General features: G+C 48.0%; 1 protein-coding gene across 3 annotated transcripts in view; it reads left to right on the forward strand.

Moving 5' to 3' along the window:
- Window positions 1–2658, forward strand: part of EDRF1 (erythroid differentiation regulatory factor 1) — a 33778-nt gene extending 31120 nt beyond the window's left edge. For 2 of the 3 annotated variants that reach the window (XM_055559805.1, XM_055559808.1), the window contains 2 exons: window positions 1242–1393; window positions 1791–2658. In XM_055559805.1, coding sequence (XP_055415780.1) covers window positions 1242–1393; window positions 1791–1959 — 321 coding nt within the window. In that variant the 3' untranslated portion in view covers window positions 1960–2658. The remainder of the gene's footprint in view (window positions 1–1241; window positions 1394–1790) is intronic. The other variant, XM_055559806.1, reaches the window with a different exon arrangement.
- The last annotated feature ends 11962 nt before the right edge of the window (window positions 2659–14620 follow it).

Raw genomic sequence — 14620 nt, forward strand, 5'->3', positions numbered from 1 at the left:
CCTCCATCAAGAGGCTCCCCAGTTCTTCACTTTCTGCCATAAGGGTGGTGTCATCTGCATATCTGAGGTCGTTAATATTTCTCCCAGCAATCTTGATTCCAGCCTGTGCTTCCTCCAGCCCAGCACTTCTCATGATGTACTCTGCATATAAGTCAAATAAACAGTGTGACCATATACAGCCTTGACATACTTCTTTTCCTATTTGGAACCAGTCTGTTGTTCCATGTCCACTTCTAACTGTTGCTTCCTGACCTGCATACAGGTTTCTCAAGAGGCAGGTCAGGTGGTCTGGCATTCCCATCTCTTTCAGAATTTTCCACATGTATACAAATATATAAATATATATGCTTTGCATGGGACTTCCCTGGTGGCTTAGATGGTAAAGAATCCACCTGCAATGCAGGAGACCCAGGTTTGATCTCTGGGTTGGGAAGACCCCTGGAAAAGGGAATGGCAACCCACTCCAGTATTCTTGCCTGGGGAATTCCATGGACAGAGGAGCCTGGCAGGATACAGTCCATGGGGTCACAAAGAGTTGGACACAATGGAGCGACTAACACTTGCATAAAAACACATTAACAGTAATTTATTTTATTTTTTTGGTGGAATTATTAAGCATTTCTTTAACTTCCAAGTGTATCTTATATTTTAAAATTGTTTCTTTAAATAACCACATAGACCTTGGTTAATAATAAGACCCTGGGAATAAAGAGGAAAAAAAGGTCTGTATCGATTTCCACTAAACTGCCTGCAGCTGAACGGTGAGTGGGCTTACGCCAGCTCCCTGGGATGGCCTTTCAGTTCTCCCGGCATCCATGTGTTCGTGCTGCCTTCTCTGTGGCTGAAAGCTTCCCTGAGTTCCCATGGCGCTTCCATCCTGCGAACTTCCAGGTTCTGGTTCTCAAACCACACAGGACCGGTTTCCATCTGTTCCTTGAGCATGTGGTGTTGGAAAGTCCGGAGGGCTTCGTTCAGGCTTAGTTTCTTCTACATAAGTGCCGTTTAGGGTTGAGACAGTTTTTTCATGTGGTTTGGTCTGTCTGAATGTTCTCACAGGAGGGAGGCAGAGAAGGCCAAGACAAGGCGGCCAACAGGGCTGTCCCTGGACAAAAATCCTCTTGATTTGCTCTTTGTTTTTGGTTAAAACGTTTGCTGGATTATTCAGACTGTGGGTCCACCACTTCAGTATGAAGCAGTAACTGTGGGGTGACTGAGCTGAAATCACTTTTTGTTGTCTTTAGCCTAAGAGTGAAGAGACCCCTCCAGCCGCTGATTCTTCTCCTAGTCTTAATCGAGAAGAAGTGACAAAACTGCTCAGTATATTTGAATCTCGCTTGTCATTCCTTCTCCTTCAGTCCATCAAGCTGCTATCTTCAGCTAAGAAGAGAACAAGGTAAAGTAAATGACTCGTGGAAGTTTCTTTCCCCGCACCTTACCCAGATACTCGTATACCAGCCCAGCTTTCCCTCAGGAGAGAGTGGATTCCATGAAGGCTGGGAATCCGGGTCTGTTTTGTTCATGACCAGGAGCAGTTTCTGGTACATGGTAGACACTCGACTGTTTATGAAAAGAATAATCATTGGCTTTAATTGATGTTTTGAAATAAGTGTTAAAAACAGGCCCATGAACAGTCGATTTGGGAAAGCAGGTATGAAGTCGGCATTAATAGGACCCCTGCCTCCATGAAAAGTGACGACAGGGCTGTCGGTGTGTAGTTTTGGGGTCTTTTACTGTTCTTGGTGGGCATCACTGTTTTCTTCATGTCTTGCTCTTTTTTTTTTTTTATCCAGTAGTATCCTTGATGAAGACATAGTCCTTAAAACCAACAAGCAGGTTTACTCCCAGCTCCTGAGAGCCACTGCGAACAAAAACGCCTCTCTCTTGGAAAGAGTCGACCTCCTCATCCATTTGCTGGACCAGCTGGCTCGCGGCGCAGGCAGCAGTGCCGCCCTCCAGTGACGCCCGCCTGGGCCGCGTCCACAGCGGTGCTGCCGGTGCCTTCTGCACTCGGGTGCTGGCGTTTCCATTCGGTGCTCCGTGCCACTAAATGTGAGGGAAAGACCCACTTAAAACAGGCACAGCGGTGGAAACACAGAGTTCTCGTTTCTCACGACAAACAGCCGTGTGCAGAGTTCTCTGGCTTCTTCGTCAGAGGCGCCAACATCACAGTCAGACTTGGAGCTCCCGCGCTCGTTTCTTTGAGAAGTACGTGGTACCTCAGTATTAGTAGACTTGCTGTGAGGCAGTTAACACTTTTAAATATTTTTGAAGTATGTTAAGCTACGTGGGTTTAAGAGATAGTTATCTTGGAGAAATGTTGCTTTGGTGAAGGGAACTTCTATCCAAATGATCGCAGTGGTTCAGGTGGGTTAAAGAAACTTCCGGTGCATCCACAGTGTTTCCTTCTCAGTCGCACAGAAAAGCCTACCCTTTTCAAGCTATAGTACAGGGTTTTTCCAAGACCAGCCATTGTGCAAGTCTGTCTTTAGTGCATGTTCTGAACAGATCTGCTTCTCTTTGACTTTGTGTGACAGTTGATCAAGGATAGGCACCTCCCCCCTTCCCCCACCCCCCTTTTTGTTTTTCATTTTAAACTTGAAACTGTGAATAAGGTTAAGAAAACTATTTTGAATAAATAAATTATTTATTTAAAATGTCTTTGTAGTTTTCCATTTCACATTCTTCACACTGAGTTTTGATTTGAACTGGTTTACTTAATACATTTTACAAAGTGACGATTAAAACATTAATAATAAGTAAAATTTCTGCGACCCCCTGAATTCTCACTAGAATATTACACTCATTACTTGCTGCTACGTGGCTCTTGTCCAGTGGCTTACAACACACTCTGTTTTTTCCACTGCCTGGAGTATGCAAGGCTGTCCTTGTCATGGTTAACTGACCTCGGCTTCGAGAGAGGACGTGATGCAGAAGTCAGGCATGTGCTCCTTCCCGTGGGGCTGACGGTCTGCATTTATGTGCATGATGCCCCTGTAGATGAGAGCTTGCCCAGCCGTCTCTGCTGGCCTGGCCCGAGGGCAGGAGGAAGTGCTGCTGCCAACAACCCTCCCCCACCACCCCGAGCAGCACCCGCGAGTGAGTCTCACCGCGCTGCCCCTCCGCTCACCAGCCACACCCTCTGAAGAAATCCGAACTGAGCTAGAAAATTGTCAGGAATAAACTTGTGTCTAGGGCTTCCCCGATAGCTCAGTTGGTAAAGAATCCGCCTGCAGTGCAGGAGACCCTGGATTGATTCCTGGGTCAGGAAGATCCACTGGAGAAGGGATAGGCTACCCACTCCAGTATTCTTGGGCTTCCTCTGTGGCTCTGCTGGTAAAAGAACCTGCCTGCAATGTAGGAGACCTGGGTTCGATCCCTGGGTTGGGAAGGTCCCCTGAAGAAGGGAAAGGCTACCCACTCTAGTATTCTGGCCTGGAGGATTCCATGGACTGTAAAGGCCATGGGGTCGCAAAGTCAGAAACGACTGAGTGACTTTCAAGCTGAATTTTTATAGACTGCTTTTTCATACACCGAGACTTCCAGGTGTTTCACTGGTGAGTTGACATCGCTCATAACTTGGTAGAATTATCACTTGCTGTTTTTCCACTTCCTTGTAATTATTGCGGTTGTATTTATTTTTGGCCGTGCTGGGCCTTCGTTGCTGCAGAACATTTTCTCTAGTTTCTGTACTCGGGCTTCTCGTTGCAGTGGCTTCTCGTGTTGCAGAGCACGGGCTCTAGGGCTCCTGGGCTCTAGAGCACAGGCTTAATAGCTCTAGGGGCTTAGTTGGCCTGAGGCATGTGCAAAATTCCCAGCAGGGATTGAACCCATGTCTCCTGCGTGGGCAGGCAGATTCTTAGCCCCTGGGTTACCAGGGAAGCTCCCTTGTAGTTACTTAGTTTGCGTTGTCCTTGGGACAGATTTACACATCAGTTTTTCAAAAATGAATTATTGAAGCATTGAAAATTTGGCCTAAATTGTAAAGCAGTTGTTCAAAATCTACAACGTCTCATATCAGGACAGCTGTCACTCTTGTCTCCCCCGGTGATAAGCACACACACGGAATAAGACTCTGTTAATTAACCCTGGACACATCCTTTGATTATATCTAATTTGGGGGTTAATGAGTTCCCAGGTGGCACGGTGGTAAAGAACATACCTGCAGTGCAGGAGACTTAGGTTCATTCCTTGGGTCAAGAAGATCCCCTGGGGAAGAGAATGGCTACCCACTCCAGTATTGCCTGGGAAATCCAATGGACAGAGGAGGGCTGGCGGGCTGTAGTCCATCAAGTCACAAAAGAGTTGGACACAACTGAGTGACGAGCATACCCACACACACAGAATCATTTCCATGTCCTTGGGTTTCAGGGCGTGAGTGGCATCTCCCATGATTGAACCCATGGCCATGGCTGCCTTCTGTCTCCCCATGAAATCAGGGCCAGTGTGGGTGAAGGGACAAGATGGTGAGTGTTGGGAACATGGCTACAGAGCCCTAGACAAAGTGGAAGGCAGACGGATTCCTCAGGATGCTTTTCTTTAACCTTTAGTAAAATGACTTGTTGAATTATGTTTTCTACCTGAGAAATTGGATTTTCCAATCAAGTAATTTAACAGCTCACATAATGCTTTTCCCATTGAGTTTTAAGGAGCCATATTTGTTTCAGTTAGTAAAAATCTGGTTTGTTTTCTTTGTAAAATAAATCAGACTTATTCTCCTAGAAACCCTCTGTCTCTCCATTTGCCTGTTTTTCTCCTTACGAGTTCAGGTTGGAGGGGTCGACGTCACAAACGTCAAGCCACTTACTCTGAGACAGAAGTAAGCCATTTGAAGGGAATCAGGAATCTGTTTTCTGTCCTCAACTTTTCAGTAAGTGTTGCTTTCGAGGAAGAAGACTGGTGAGTCTTGCAGGAGTAGTCCTCTGAGGTTTTGTGGCTCTATTCCTTGACTCATTGGAAAAGACTCTGATGCTGGGGGGATTGGGGGCAGGAGGAGAAGGGGACGACAGAGGATGAGATGGCTGAATGGCATCACTGACTCGATGGACGTGAGTTTGAGTGAACTCCGGGAGTTGGTGATGGACAGGGAGGCCTGGCGTGCTGCGATTCACGGGGTCGCAAAGAGTCGGACATGACTGAGCGACTGATCTGATCTGATCGGATTCCTGGGGAAAACCTCAGTAATCTTCACTGGATAAGGATCAAGGACACGATTTCTATTCACATTAATGCAAACACCTGCAAAGATAGTTAAGGCTGGCTTTTCTGGAAGTCATTGGATTTTAGGTTAATTTATAGCAGTGAGTAAGCAAACCCGGGGCTGCACCAAATCTGGGGGCTTGAAGTTGTTAACAGTTTTCCATATGATGGGATCATCTGCCATGGCCGTATATATGAATATGCTCAGTCACCAAGTCGTGTCTGACTCTTTGTGACCCCATGGACTGGAGCCTGCCAGCTCCTCTGTCCATGGGATTTCCCAGGCAAGAATACTGGAGTGGGTTGCCAGTTCCTCCTGCAGGGGAATCTTCCTGACCCAAGGATCAATCCCATGTCTCTAATGTCTCCTTCATGGCAGGCAGATTCTTTACCACTGTGCCACCTGGGAAGCTGGCCATATATATAGATCTGCAGTAATTGAGGACAGCTTCTACCTGAGAACTTGGTCATCTGACAAATTCCAGTCAAGGGCAACAGAAAACACCAGACTGGAAAGTCTTCTATTATGAAGAACCCTTTGAAGAGGTAAATGAACTGCTTTTTTCGGTCATAAAAGGCAACGTCTAGGGATTTGGGATGTGAGGGAATCCTTCTGAAATCAATAATGGAGTAGCTTCTCCCTCGTTCATCTTTTAAGTGGGCCTGATCCTTATCATTCTCATATCTCCAGTGTTGGTTTTCTGAGAGCCAAACAGGTTTTAATGTGGTTTATTACTGTTAAGTGACAGGAAAACAACAGAGACAGCTTTCAGTATGGCTCCCAGTCAACCATGATGCTCTGCCATGATTCCAAGAGAAAGCAGGACTTGCAGCACCTGGCTGAGTGAAGCCTCTGCTCACATGAATGGTCCCACAGGTCTTGAATCACCTCTAGATTTGACCCCAGGAATCAATTCTATTGTATGTCCTCGCTGCAGTTCGAGTGTGATTGGCTCCAAGCCCATGAGGGCTCATCAAAAGCAAAAACAACAAAAAGCATGCAGTCTTTTTCACATAAGCATCTTACTTTTCTTCCCCTTTATAGTCTAAAGATTTTTCTTTTGTATGTTAGGAGCCCATGGGTTGTCACGAATCATGTTCCTATCCTGATCAATATAACCTATCTTTTTAAAGAAAAAAAAATCATGCTTATTATTGGATTCTTCTTTAATCCAGAGTTTTAGAATCACCTGGATCCACCACTAGCCCCATTTTTACAAATGAGGAAACTGGAATAGAGTTGAGGCAATTCACCCCGATTCAGACAGCCTAGGTTGAACAAGGTATCCAGACTGGGACTCTGGAATTCCACCCAAGTGACGGTCCTATGAATTAATATTTTGTAATATTGCTTCATTTCAAGATCCAAATGTTAACATGCTCTGAAACAGCACAGGATTGTTTTAAGCTGTCCTTATTAGTTCCTCATCCTGAATATTTGGTATAATGTCAGCATCAATAGAATAAATCCACTTGAGTTTGGGGGCTTTCCTAGTGGCTCAGGTGATAAAGAATCTGCCTGCAATGTGGGAGACCAGAGTTCAATTCTTGGATCGGGAAGATCCCCTGGAGAAGGGAATGGCCACCCACTCCAATTTTCTTACCTGGAGAATCCCTTGGACAGAGGAGCCTAGCAAGCTACAATCCATGGGGTCACAAAGAGTCAAACACGACCGAGAGACTAACCCTTTTGAGTTCACAACTCACAAAACATCAAAAGCAGTTACATCCCTCAGCAACAACATATGCAATGTACTTGGAACAGTTTACCACTGAGAAGAGTGTGACACACGTCTGGCTAACGGTATAATTCACTCCAACTGGGATGACTTTTGAATTTAGAGTATTCACAACAAGTTAAATTTAAGACGTTTCCAAAGCTCCAAGAGTGAAATTCAGCTGTACTATAGAAATCCCCCATGATGGCCTAATTCTATATTTGAGGTTCTTTGAGTGTTGCCAATATAAATCCTGGACTTCGTAAGGAGCCCAAAGATTTGCTCCCAACTTCGAAAGATCCAAACCATAAAAGTCCACCCTGAGACCATTTCTTTATGTCACTGAACTAAAGTACTTCCTCTGTGTGTTGTGAAGGAAAAGGAAGACCAGATTTATGCATACGGCTTTTTGGCCAACAGCTGCATGCAAAGTTCTTTCAGTTTTGGCTCCTGCCTCTAAACTCTGTTGAGCACTTTAAAGCAACATCATTCTGGGACTTCCCTGGTGGGCCAGGGGTTAAGAATCCACCTTGCAAGGCAGGGGTCGAGGTTTGGATTCCTGGTCAGGGACCTAAGATCCCACGTGACTGGGAGAAACTAAGCTCACACACGGCAACTAGAGGGCCTGTGCGCCACAGTGAGAGGCCCTGGAGCCGCAGCTGAGACCTGATGGAGTGGGTAAATAAATATTAAAATAGATATTAAACATTAATGTTAATATTATATATCATTATATAATTTAATATTGAATATTAATAATATATAATGTATTATATAATATATAATAAATATAATTTATATATTTAAATTTATATAATATATAATTTATTATATAAATTTATAAATATAGTATATAAATATATTTATATTATATACAAACAATACCTTATATATGTATATAAAATATACATATATTTATATATATTATATATTATCTATATAATATAGAATTGATTTAATATAATTTAATATATATATAGTATATAACATTATTTATATATCAATATATTGTATATAAATATTAATATATTAAATATATATATAGGGGCTTCCCTGGTGGCTCAATGGTAAAGAATCCATCTGCCAGTGAAGGAGACACGAGTTCGATCCCTGATCTGAGAAGATCCCACGTGCCATGGAGCAAGTCAGCCCGCGGGCCACAACTACTGAGCCCGTGCTCTCGAGTCCAGGAGCCTCAACTACTGAGCCCCAGTGCCCTAGAGCCGGTGCTCCACAAGAGAAGCCACTGCAGTGAGAAGCCTGCACATCACATCTAGACAGCAGGCCCTGCTTGCTGCAGCCAGAGAAAAGTCCACACAGCAACAAAGACCCAGCACACCCAATAAGTAAATAAACAAAGTTACTGCAAAATAAAGCAATGTGGTTCTATTACTAGGCTTCGGAACAAGAATTGGCCCACGACTTATTTCTGGGTGTCCAGGATAGGAAAAGCGGTGCCCACAAAATCGTGGTGGCAATTAGACTTTGGGCACTTGGTTTGCACAGGGAGCCTGCCTCTGCCCTGAGCACCGAGGCTTAGGAAGGCCCCCGCTGCCTTTTCTACGTCATTGCAGGCCCCCCGCCCTCCTTTCTGCCTCCCCACAAAAAAACACTGCTCCTCCCTGCTTGGCAGCTGCAGCAGATCCTGCTCCGTGAAGCCCACCCCTCCAACCCTGGAGTTCCACAGGCCCCAGCTGACCTGCATTTCCAACCCGCCTCAACCAGGATGAGGGCCTTAGCATCCCTCCCGGGGCTCAGCTGTCTGGCAGTCAGGCCTCCTTCCCACCCAACCCTGAGGCCTTCCTTCTGATTCCTGACTTCTCAACCTCAGCCAGACTCCTCCCCACCTCCCCTCACAGACCAACTGAAGAAAAAGAAAAGCATCTATTACTGTGCCTTAAAACTGAGCGTTAACTATGACTGCCGCTCGGTTGCTAAATCATCTCCGACTCTTTGCAACCCTATGGACTGCAGCACGACACACTATCTCCCAGAGCTTCCTCAGACTCATGTCCATTGAGTCAGTGATGCCATCCAACCATCTCATTCTCTGTCGCCCCTCCTCTTGCCCTCAATGTTTCCCAGCATCAGAGACTTCTCCTGTGAGTCGGCTCTTCGCATCAGGTGGCCAAAGTATGGGAGCTTCAGCATCAGTCCTTCCAATGAATATTCAGGGTTGATTTCTTTTAGGATCGACTGGTTGGATCTCCTTGCAGTCCAAAGAACTGTCAAGAGTCTTCCCCAGCACCATAATTCAAACCCTTTATCATCATCGCATTTACATGTTCAACTGTGGCCTCATTCTTTATTAAATTCGAAATTAGCTTTTGCCTGGAAGCTAAACACTTTCTGTAAAACAAGAAGTACGAAGATGAAAGATGGAGTGAAGCTACATAAACTGTCGTGCACGCAGGCATCTTGTATTCACATACTTCCCACGTGACTATGACAAGCGATGTTCACACAGAGACAGACGCCCAGGGAGACAGCCTTGGAGCTGTGCCCGGGAGGCCCACCCCACTCCCTTCCTGTCCCCTGGGCTTCTGCGGGATGCCTCCTGTAGCTAAATGAACCCTCTCTTCTAGAGGGACTGGCTTGGCAGGCTTTCCGTACCTTGTGATCAGAGAAATGCGATCAGGAACAAAACCAAACTCGAGTGTCTTCTCACCGCACAGCACTTTGTTAATGTCAGCACACAGTTCTTAACTATACTGTCTGTTGTATGCTCTCTGTACAACATAAATAACCATACATAAAACTCTGATGTGTGTGTCAATTATGTTTTATTTATATATGCTGCTGCTGCTGCTGCTAAGTCGCTTCAGTCGTGTCCGACTCTGTGCGACCCCATAGAGGGCAGCCCACCAGGCTCCACCATCCCTGGGACTCTCCAGGCAACAGCACTGGAGTGGGTTGGCATTTCCTTCTCCAATGCATGAAGGTGAAAAGTGAAAGTGAAGTCGCTCAGTCATGTATAGCCATTTATAAAACTATGTATATAGTTACATATGTCAAGTATCTATGTCAGTTACATTTATCAACTGATTTAACTAGATCAATATATGTCCGTGACACAGATCTGAGTGGCTACCCCCCGCGTCCACCGTGTGGCCAGAACTCTTCGGGTCTGAGGACACTGTTCACCTCCGTATGTGGTAGGCTTTCTTCCAGCTTTTTATTGAAATCTCAAACTATGTCTTGATTAGAAGACAAACCCTAAACGTTTTCTCTAGGGGAAACAAGAACGTGCAAAGCTTCTGGACTTGGATCAAAATGACGAAAATTGTTTTTCAGACATTCTGCATTTCCTGGGAGGTGAAAATAAAGCTGAACCCAGACAGAACTGAGAACTCTGTGGCCAGAAGCTGGTGTTCTGAGGGCTGATGTCACACAGCCCAATGGGTCTCCAAGCCCCAGAACATACCCGTCCCTCCCTTGAGCTCTGGTACAAGACAGCACGTCTGGAAGTCAGGTAGTCCTCGTGGTGACAGTAAGATCCCTCCAAAAATCATCGAAGTGGGGGTGGGGAGATTCATTACTGAAGCATCTTGTTCCCCACGATTCATTTTGCTTTTATTTGGCTTCACGCAGCTCAGGGCGCCTGGACTCAGGGAGGTGTTGCTACCATTCAAATCGTTGGCTTTTCTCCAGGAGTCACTTCTCTTCTCTCCAGGGATTACCAAGCTTTTGAAGGGACCCACTCCTCAAGGCTCAGAGTGTTTGATTAAATTGCTCGTTCCAGGTAAACTGGATTTTGAGGAACTCGGTTGGATTTCAGAGGAAAGATAGCCAAGCAAGGCGTGTGGTCGACAATAAATTTAGACAGAACAAGGGATGGCGGCTCCTGGTTCCTGGAGAGGCTGGCTCCTCTGTTCAGGACACTCTCCACCTCTGAGCCTGCAGAAGGGTCTAGAAGGGAGTTTCTAGAATCTCCTTAAATATTGAGGTGGCATGACCCATTTGTCAGTGGGAAAAATTGACATTTTTTCCCCCTAAGATATGTTATTGTTTACAAAATGGGTTCATGTATTCTCAGCAGTGTACACATAACATTTTTCGGGGAAAAAAAAAAAGACATTCCCTTAGCTATTCCCACAGGAGATTTGTAAGCCTGATTCTGAAAGTTCAATGTATTTCAGGGGCTTCCTAGGTAAAGAACCTGCCTGCCAATGCAGGAGACTTAAGAGACTCAGGTTTAATTTGTTGGTTGAAAAGATCCCCCGGAGAAGGGAATGGCAAACCACTCCAGTATTCATGCCTGGAGAATCCCATGGACAGGGGAGCCTACAGTCCATAGGGTCGCAGAGGGCTGGGCACGACTGAAGTGACTTAGGATGCACGCGGGGTTTGGGAGCAAAGCCATGGGCCCAAGTATAGGCCTGTTCATCATGTGCAGCTGCACGTTACTGCCCGTGAAAGAGAAAGAGACTCTTCCCACGTGGGTCCTTCCTTCTCTCTGGAGTAAACCTTCCACCCACCCTGGACCAGCTTAGAGAGATCCACCCACGTTTTACACACAGAAGGCTCTGTGGCTTGGGATAACTCTCCCTCCACCGAAGGAAGCCCATAGAGGTTGATTGCTAAGTGGCTGGGGGTGGGGGGAGGCAGGGCAGGGGGACATTCACATGCTTCCCGGGGTGGGGGGACATTCACGTGCTTCCCGGGGTGGGGCACATACTTCCTGGCACTTTTCTGCCCAGGTGTGCGCTTGGCCACAAGATGATACTTGAGAGGCTTGACTTCAAGATTATGATCACCGTTGCGGGCGGCCTCCTGATGGCCGCGAGCCTGCTGATGTGCTTTATCATCTGTCTTAGCTACAAAGTGACAAAGTCAATGAAGGGAGAGAAGATGGTAAGAGTGGCTAACACCCCCCTACCCCCCAACCCTCAGATGGGATCCTGGGGCTCTGTGCTTGAGCGGGGTCATCCCCGGCCCTGTGGCCGCACCCTGGGTGAGGTCAGGAACAGCGGGAGGGTTTGAGAGGACTGAGGCGGGGAGGGTAGAATCTGGTTTTCTACCCCTTCTGGTCTGGGGCTGTGAGCTCACTAGTGGAATGTTCTCAGCTGCTGGGGCTGAGCTGCTTTGCTGTCACTTAGCCTCACCAGGTTAACCCTCAGCGGGTTGATTCCACACTGGCTGGCCGCCCCCCACCCCGTCTGTCCGGGCCCTGCAGACTGGGGGCTGTTGGGGTGGCTGGGATGAGTTCTCTGCCTCTGCTCACTTGGAGGACGGGCTGAGTTGATCTCCTCCTGCCTGAGTTGGCGAGCCCTGGGGGTGTCCGTGGCCCTGGGGATGGTGAGATGGGCCTCCAGGACTCTGGGGGTGTTGAGCTCTGCGGAGATCCCGGCTGATCTGACCGTGGGCTGCAGGTCATTAGCCTGCAGCTCTTTGCAAAACGGTTTTCACTTTATCTGGAGTCGAGGAGCAGTTTTGCAGCAGGTAAAAGGAACGTCTCCAGTTTGGGGAAGTTACCCCTGTGAGGAGGAGGGGATCCCCGAGCCCAGGCTGGGTGTCTGTGTGGCGGTCCCTGTGTGTCATGCCTGCATTTCCTGCCTGGAGCCTATGCAGACACTGTCGGGTCAGACCCGTCAGATTGGTGCCACGTCCCTTCTCATGGATAAAACGCTGGAGGAGGACAGGGTTGGGTAAGGATTCGGGAGAGGAGCGGAGAGGTACGATGGGAGGGCTGGGGTCACACGTCGCCACTGCCTAGCTGAGGACCTCTGACGAGTGCAAGAAATGGATTTTTTTTAAGTAATCTAATGTTTCTTATAAAATCTCTGAAGGAAAATGTAACAAGCAATGACGCTGACAAAAAAGATAAGAAACCCACTTTGGAAGCAGGTCAACCTGAGGTTCCGCCAACTCCAGCGTCAAAGCCCCGGTGACAGTCTTGGAGAGAGATGCCCTGGGGACCCTCAGTCCAGACAGGTGGGGCCCCGGCGTCTCCCGGCCACAGTGCTGCCTTGGGAAGCACAGTCAGCCCGGCTGCCTCCCGACTCTGTCCCTTCAGTGTCCACGGTCCCTCGAGGGTAGGAGCCACCTCTCACCCCTGGGGTCCCCCGCACACAGCCCAGACTCCTTAGGTGTCAGGGGTAATAACCCCCTGTCACCTTTGCACCAGATAAACCTCTCAGACACAGCAGTAAATCATGAATAGCATTAATTTTGCTGACTGGGAAGAGTATGTTACGCATTAGGATGTTTAGTAAAATAATTTCCTGCTAGTTTATTTTCTGAAAACCCATATATATCACAATGTCTTTATTTTACCACCCACTCGCATTTAACATAATTGCATTAGCATTTAACGTAATAGCTGGCATGGGGCTATTATCTTAACTCATTAAGTGAGTTACTATATGTAACGAATGAGTTAAAGCCCCTAAAATGTGGAATGGTGCCTGAGAACACATCCTGTAATTAGGAGCTCGGCTAAGAGGTCTAAAGGAAACATCTTCAACTCACTGCTGACCACCAGGGCCCGAGGCCCAGCCCTAGTTCAGCACACAGATTCCTGCCCAATGCTGTACTCTTCTCAGAGGTCTTCCTTCACCAGCACTCTGGGAGTGGGCTGGGGTGGGCACACGAGAGCCCATGTCGGGGGGGAACACAGCACAGCAAACTCTCCCCAGCACCCGTGTGGAACGCCTGCTCCCTGCTCTCTCCTCTCCCACCCCACGTTCTGTCCCTTCTGATCCTTAAGAAGGACACGGGGAGCTTAAGAGGCGGGAACTCTATCAGGGTCGTGTGGGACGCAGGCCTCATGCTGGTTCCCGGCTGCCACGTTGGGCCTGGGAGGCGCCCTGCACATCCCCAACCTCAACACCGACCCTTCCCACATGAGACCTGTGCCTGGTGAGCTCCTGTCCTGAGGCCGCCATTCCCTCTCTCCCAGCCGCCAGACCACAGACGATGACCCAGCTTAACTCTGGGCGTGGGTACGTCACCCTTAAGAGGAGCGCTCACTCGCTGGGCAAGGTGGAGTGGGACCACATGTGGCCTCTCTGGGTTTCACTGTCCTGAGTTGAAAGTTATCGGGTTTCTACTTCTGCCGCCCCCATTAACTGCGGAACCCGGGTCCCTTCCCCCTTTCACTTTACAAATTCACGTTTGCCTACTCAGCCCTCACCTTGTAAACTGTGAACAGGAAACTCACCCCAGCCCAGATGCCAACCCGCAGGTTCCCCACTCACAGCCCCAGCCGGGAACCCGCACCCTCGCTGCCTGGCTCCCATGTGCCTGATGGACGAGGTCGGCTGCAACCCTTCCTAACCCTGAACCCATCTCCATCTTTAACCCAACCTGTCCTGCCTCACCTTAAACCCTGGTCACCTCTCCAAAAGGTCACATCAGGCTTCCATGTGGACAGAGTCCTTGTCCCTTGCCCCCACCACTCTCACCCTCCCCGACCCTCCCTGCTCCGCGGCCCCGCACTTTCTCGCCTTTGTCTCCCCCTCTGCCTTCAGATGCCCGTCTCCCCTCCTCCTCCATCGCTCAGCGCCTGTCTCAGACTCCCCCAGCTTCTAGGGTCCGCCAGGGACTGCACCCTGACCAGGTGCGATGGTTTTCCGACGTGCTTGCAGGTGGGACTCAGCTGGATGGCTTCTAAACCGCCTGTGACTTAGGCCTTCCCCTAGGAAACAATTAAGTAGAAGCGGGCGAGGGGCGGGGAGCAGCTCCCTTTTCAGAAGCACCGTGCG

The sequence above is a fragment of the Bubalus kerabau genome, chromosome 22 (genome assembly GCF_029407905.1).
Source record: "Bubalus kerabau isolate K-KA32 ecotype Philippines breed swamp buffalo chromosome 22, PCC_UOA_SB_1v2, whole genome shotgun sequence".
NCBI lineage: Eukaryota > Metazoa > Chordata > Mammalia > Artiodactyla > Bovidae > Bubalus > Bubalus kerabau.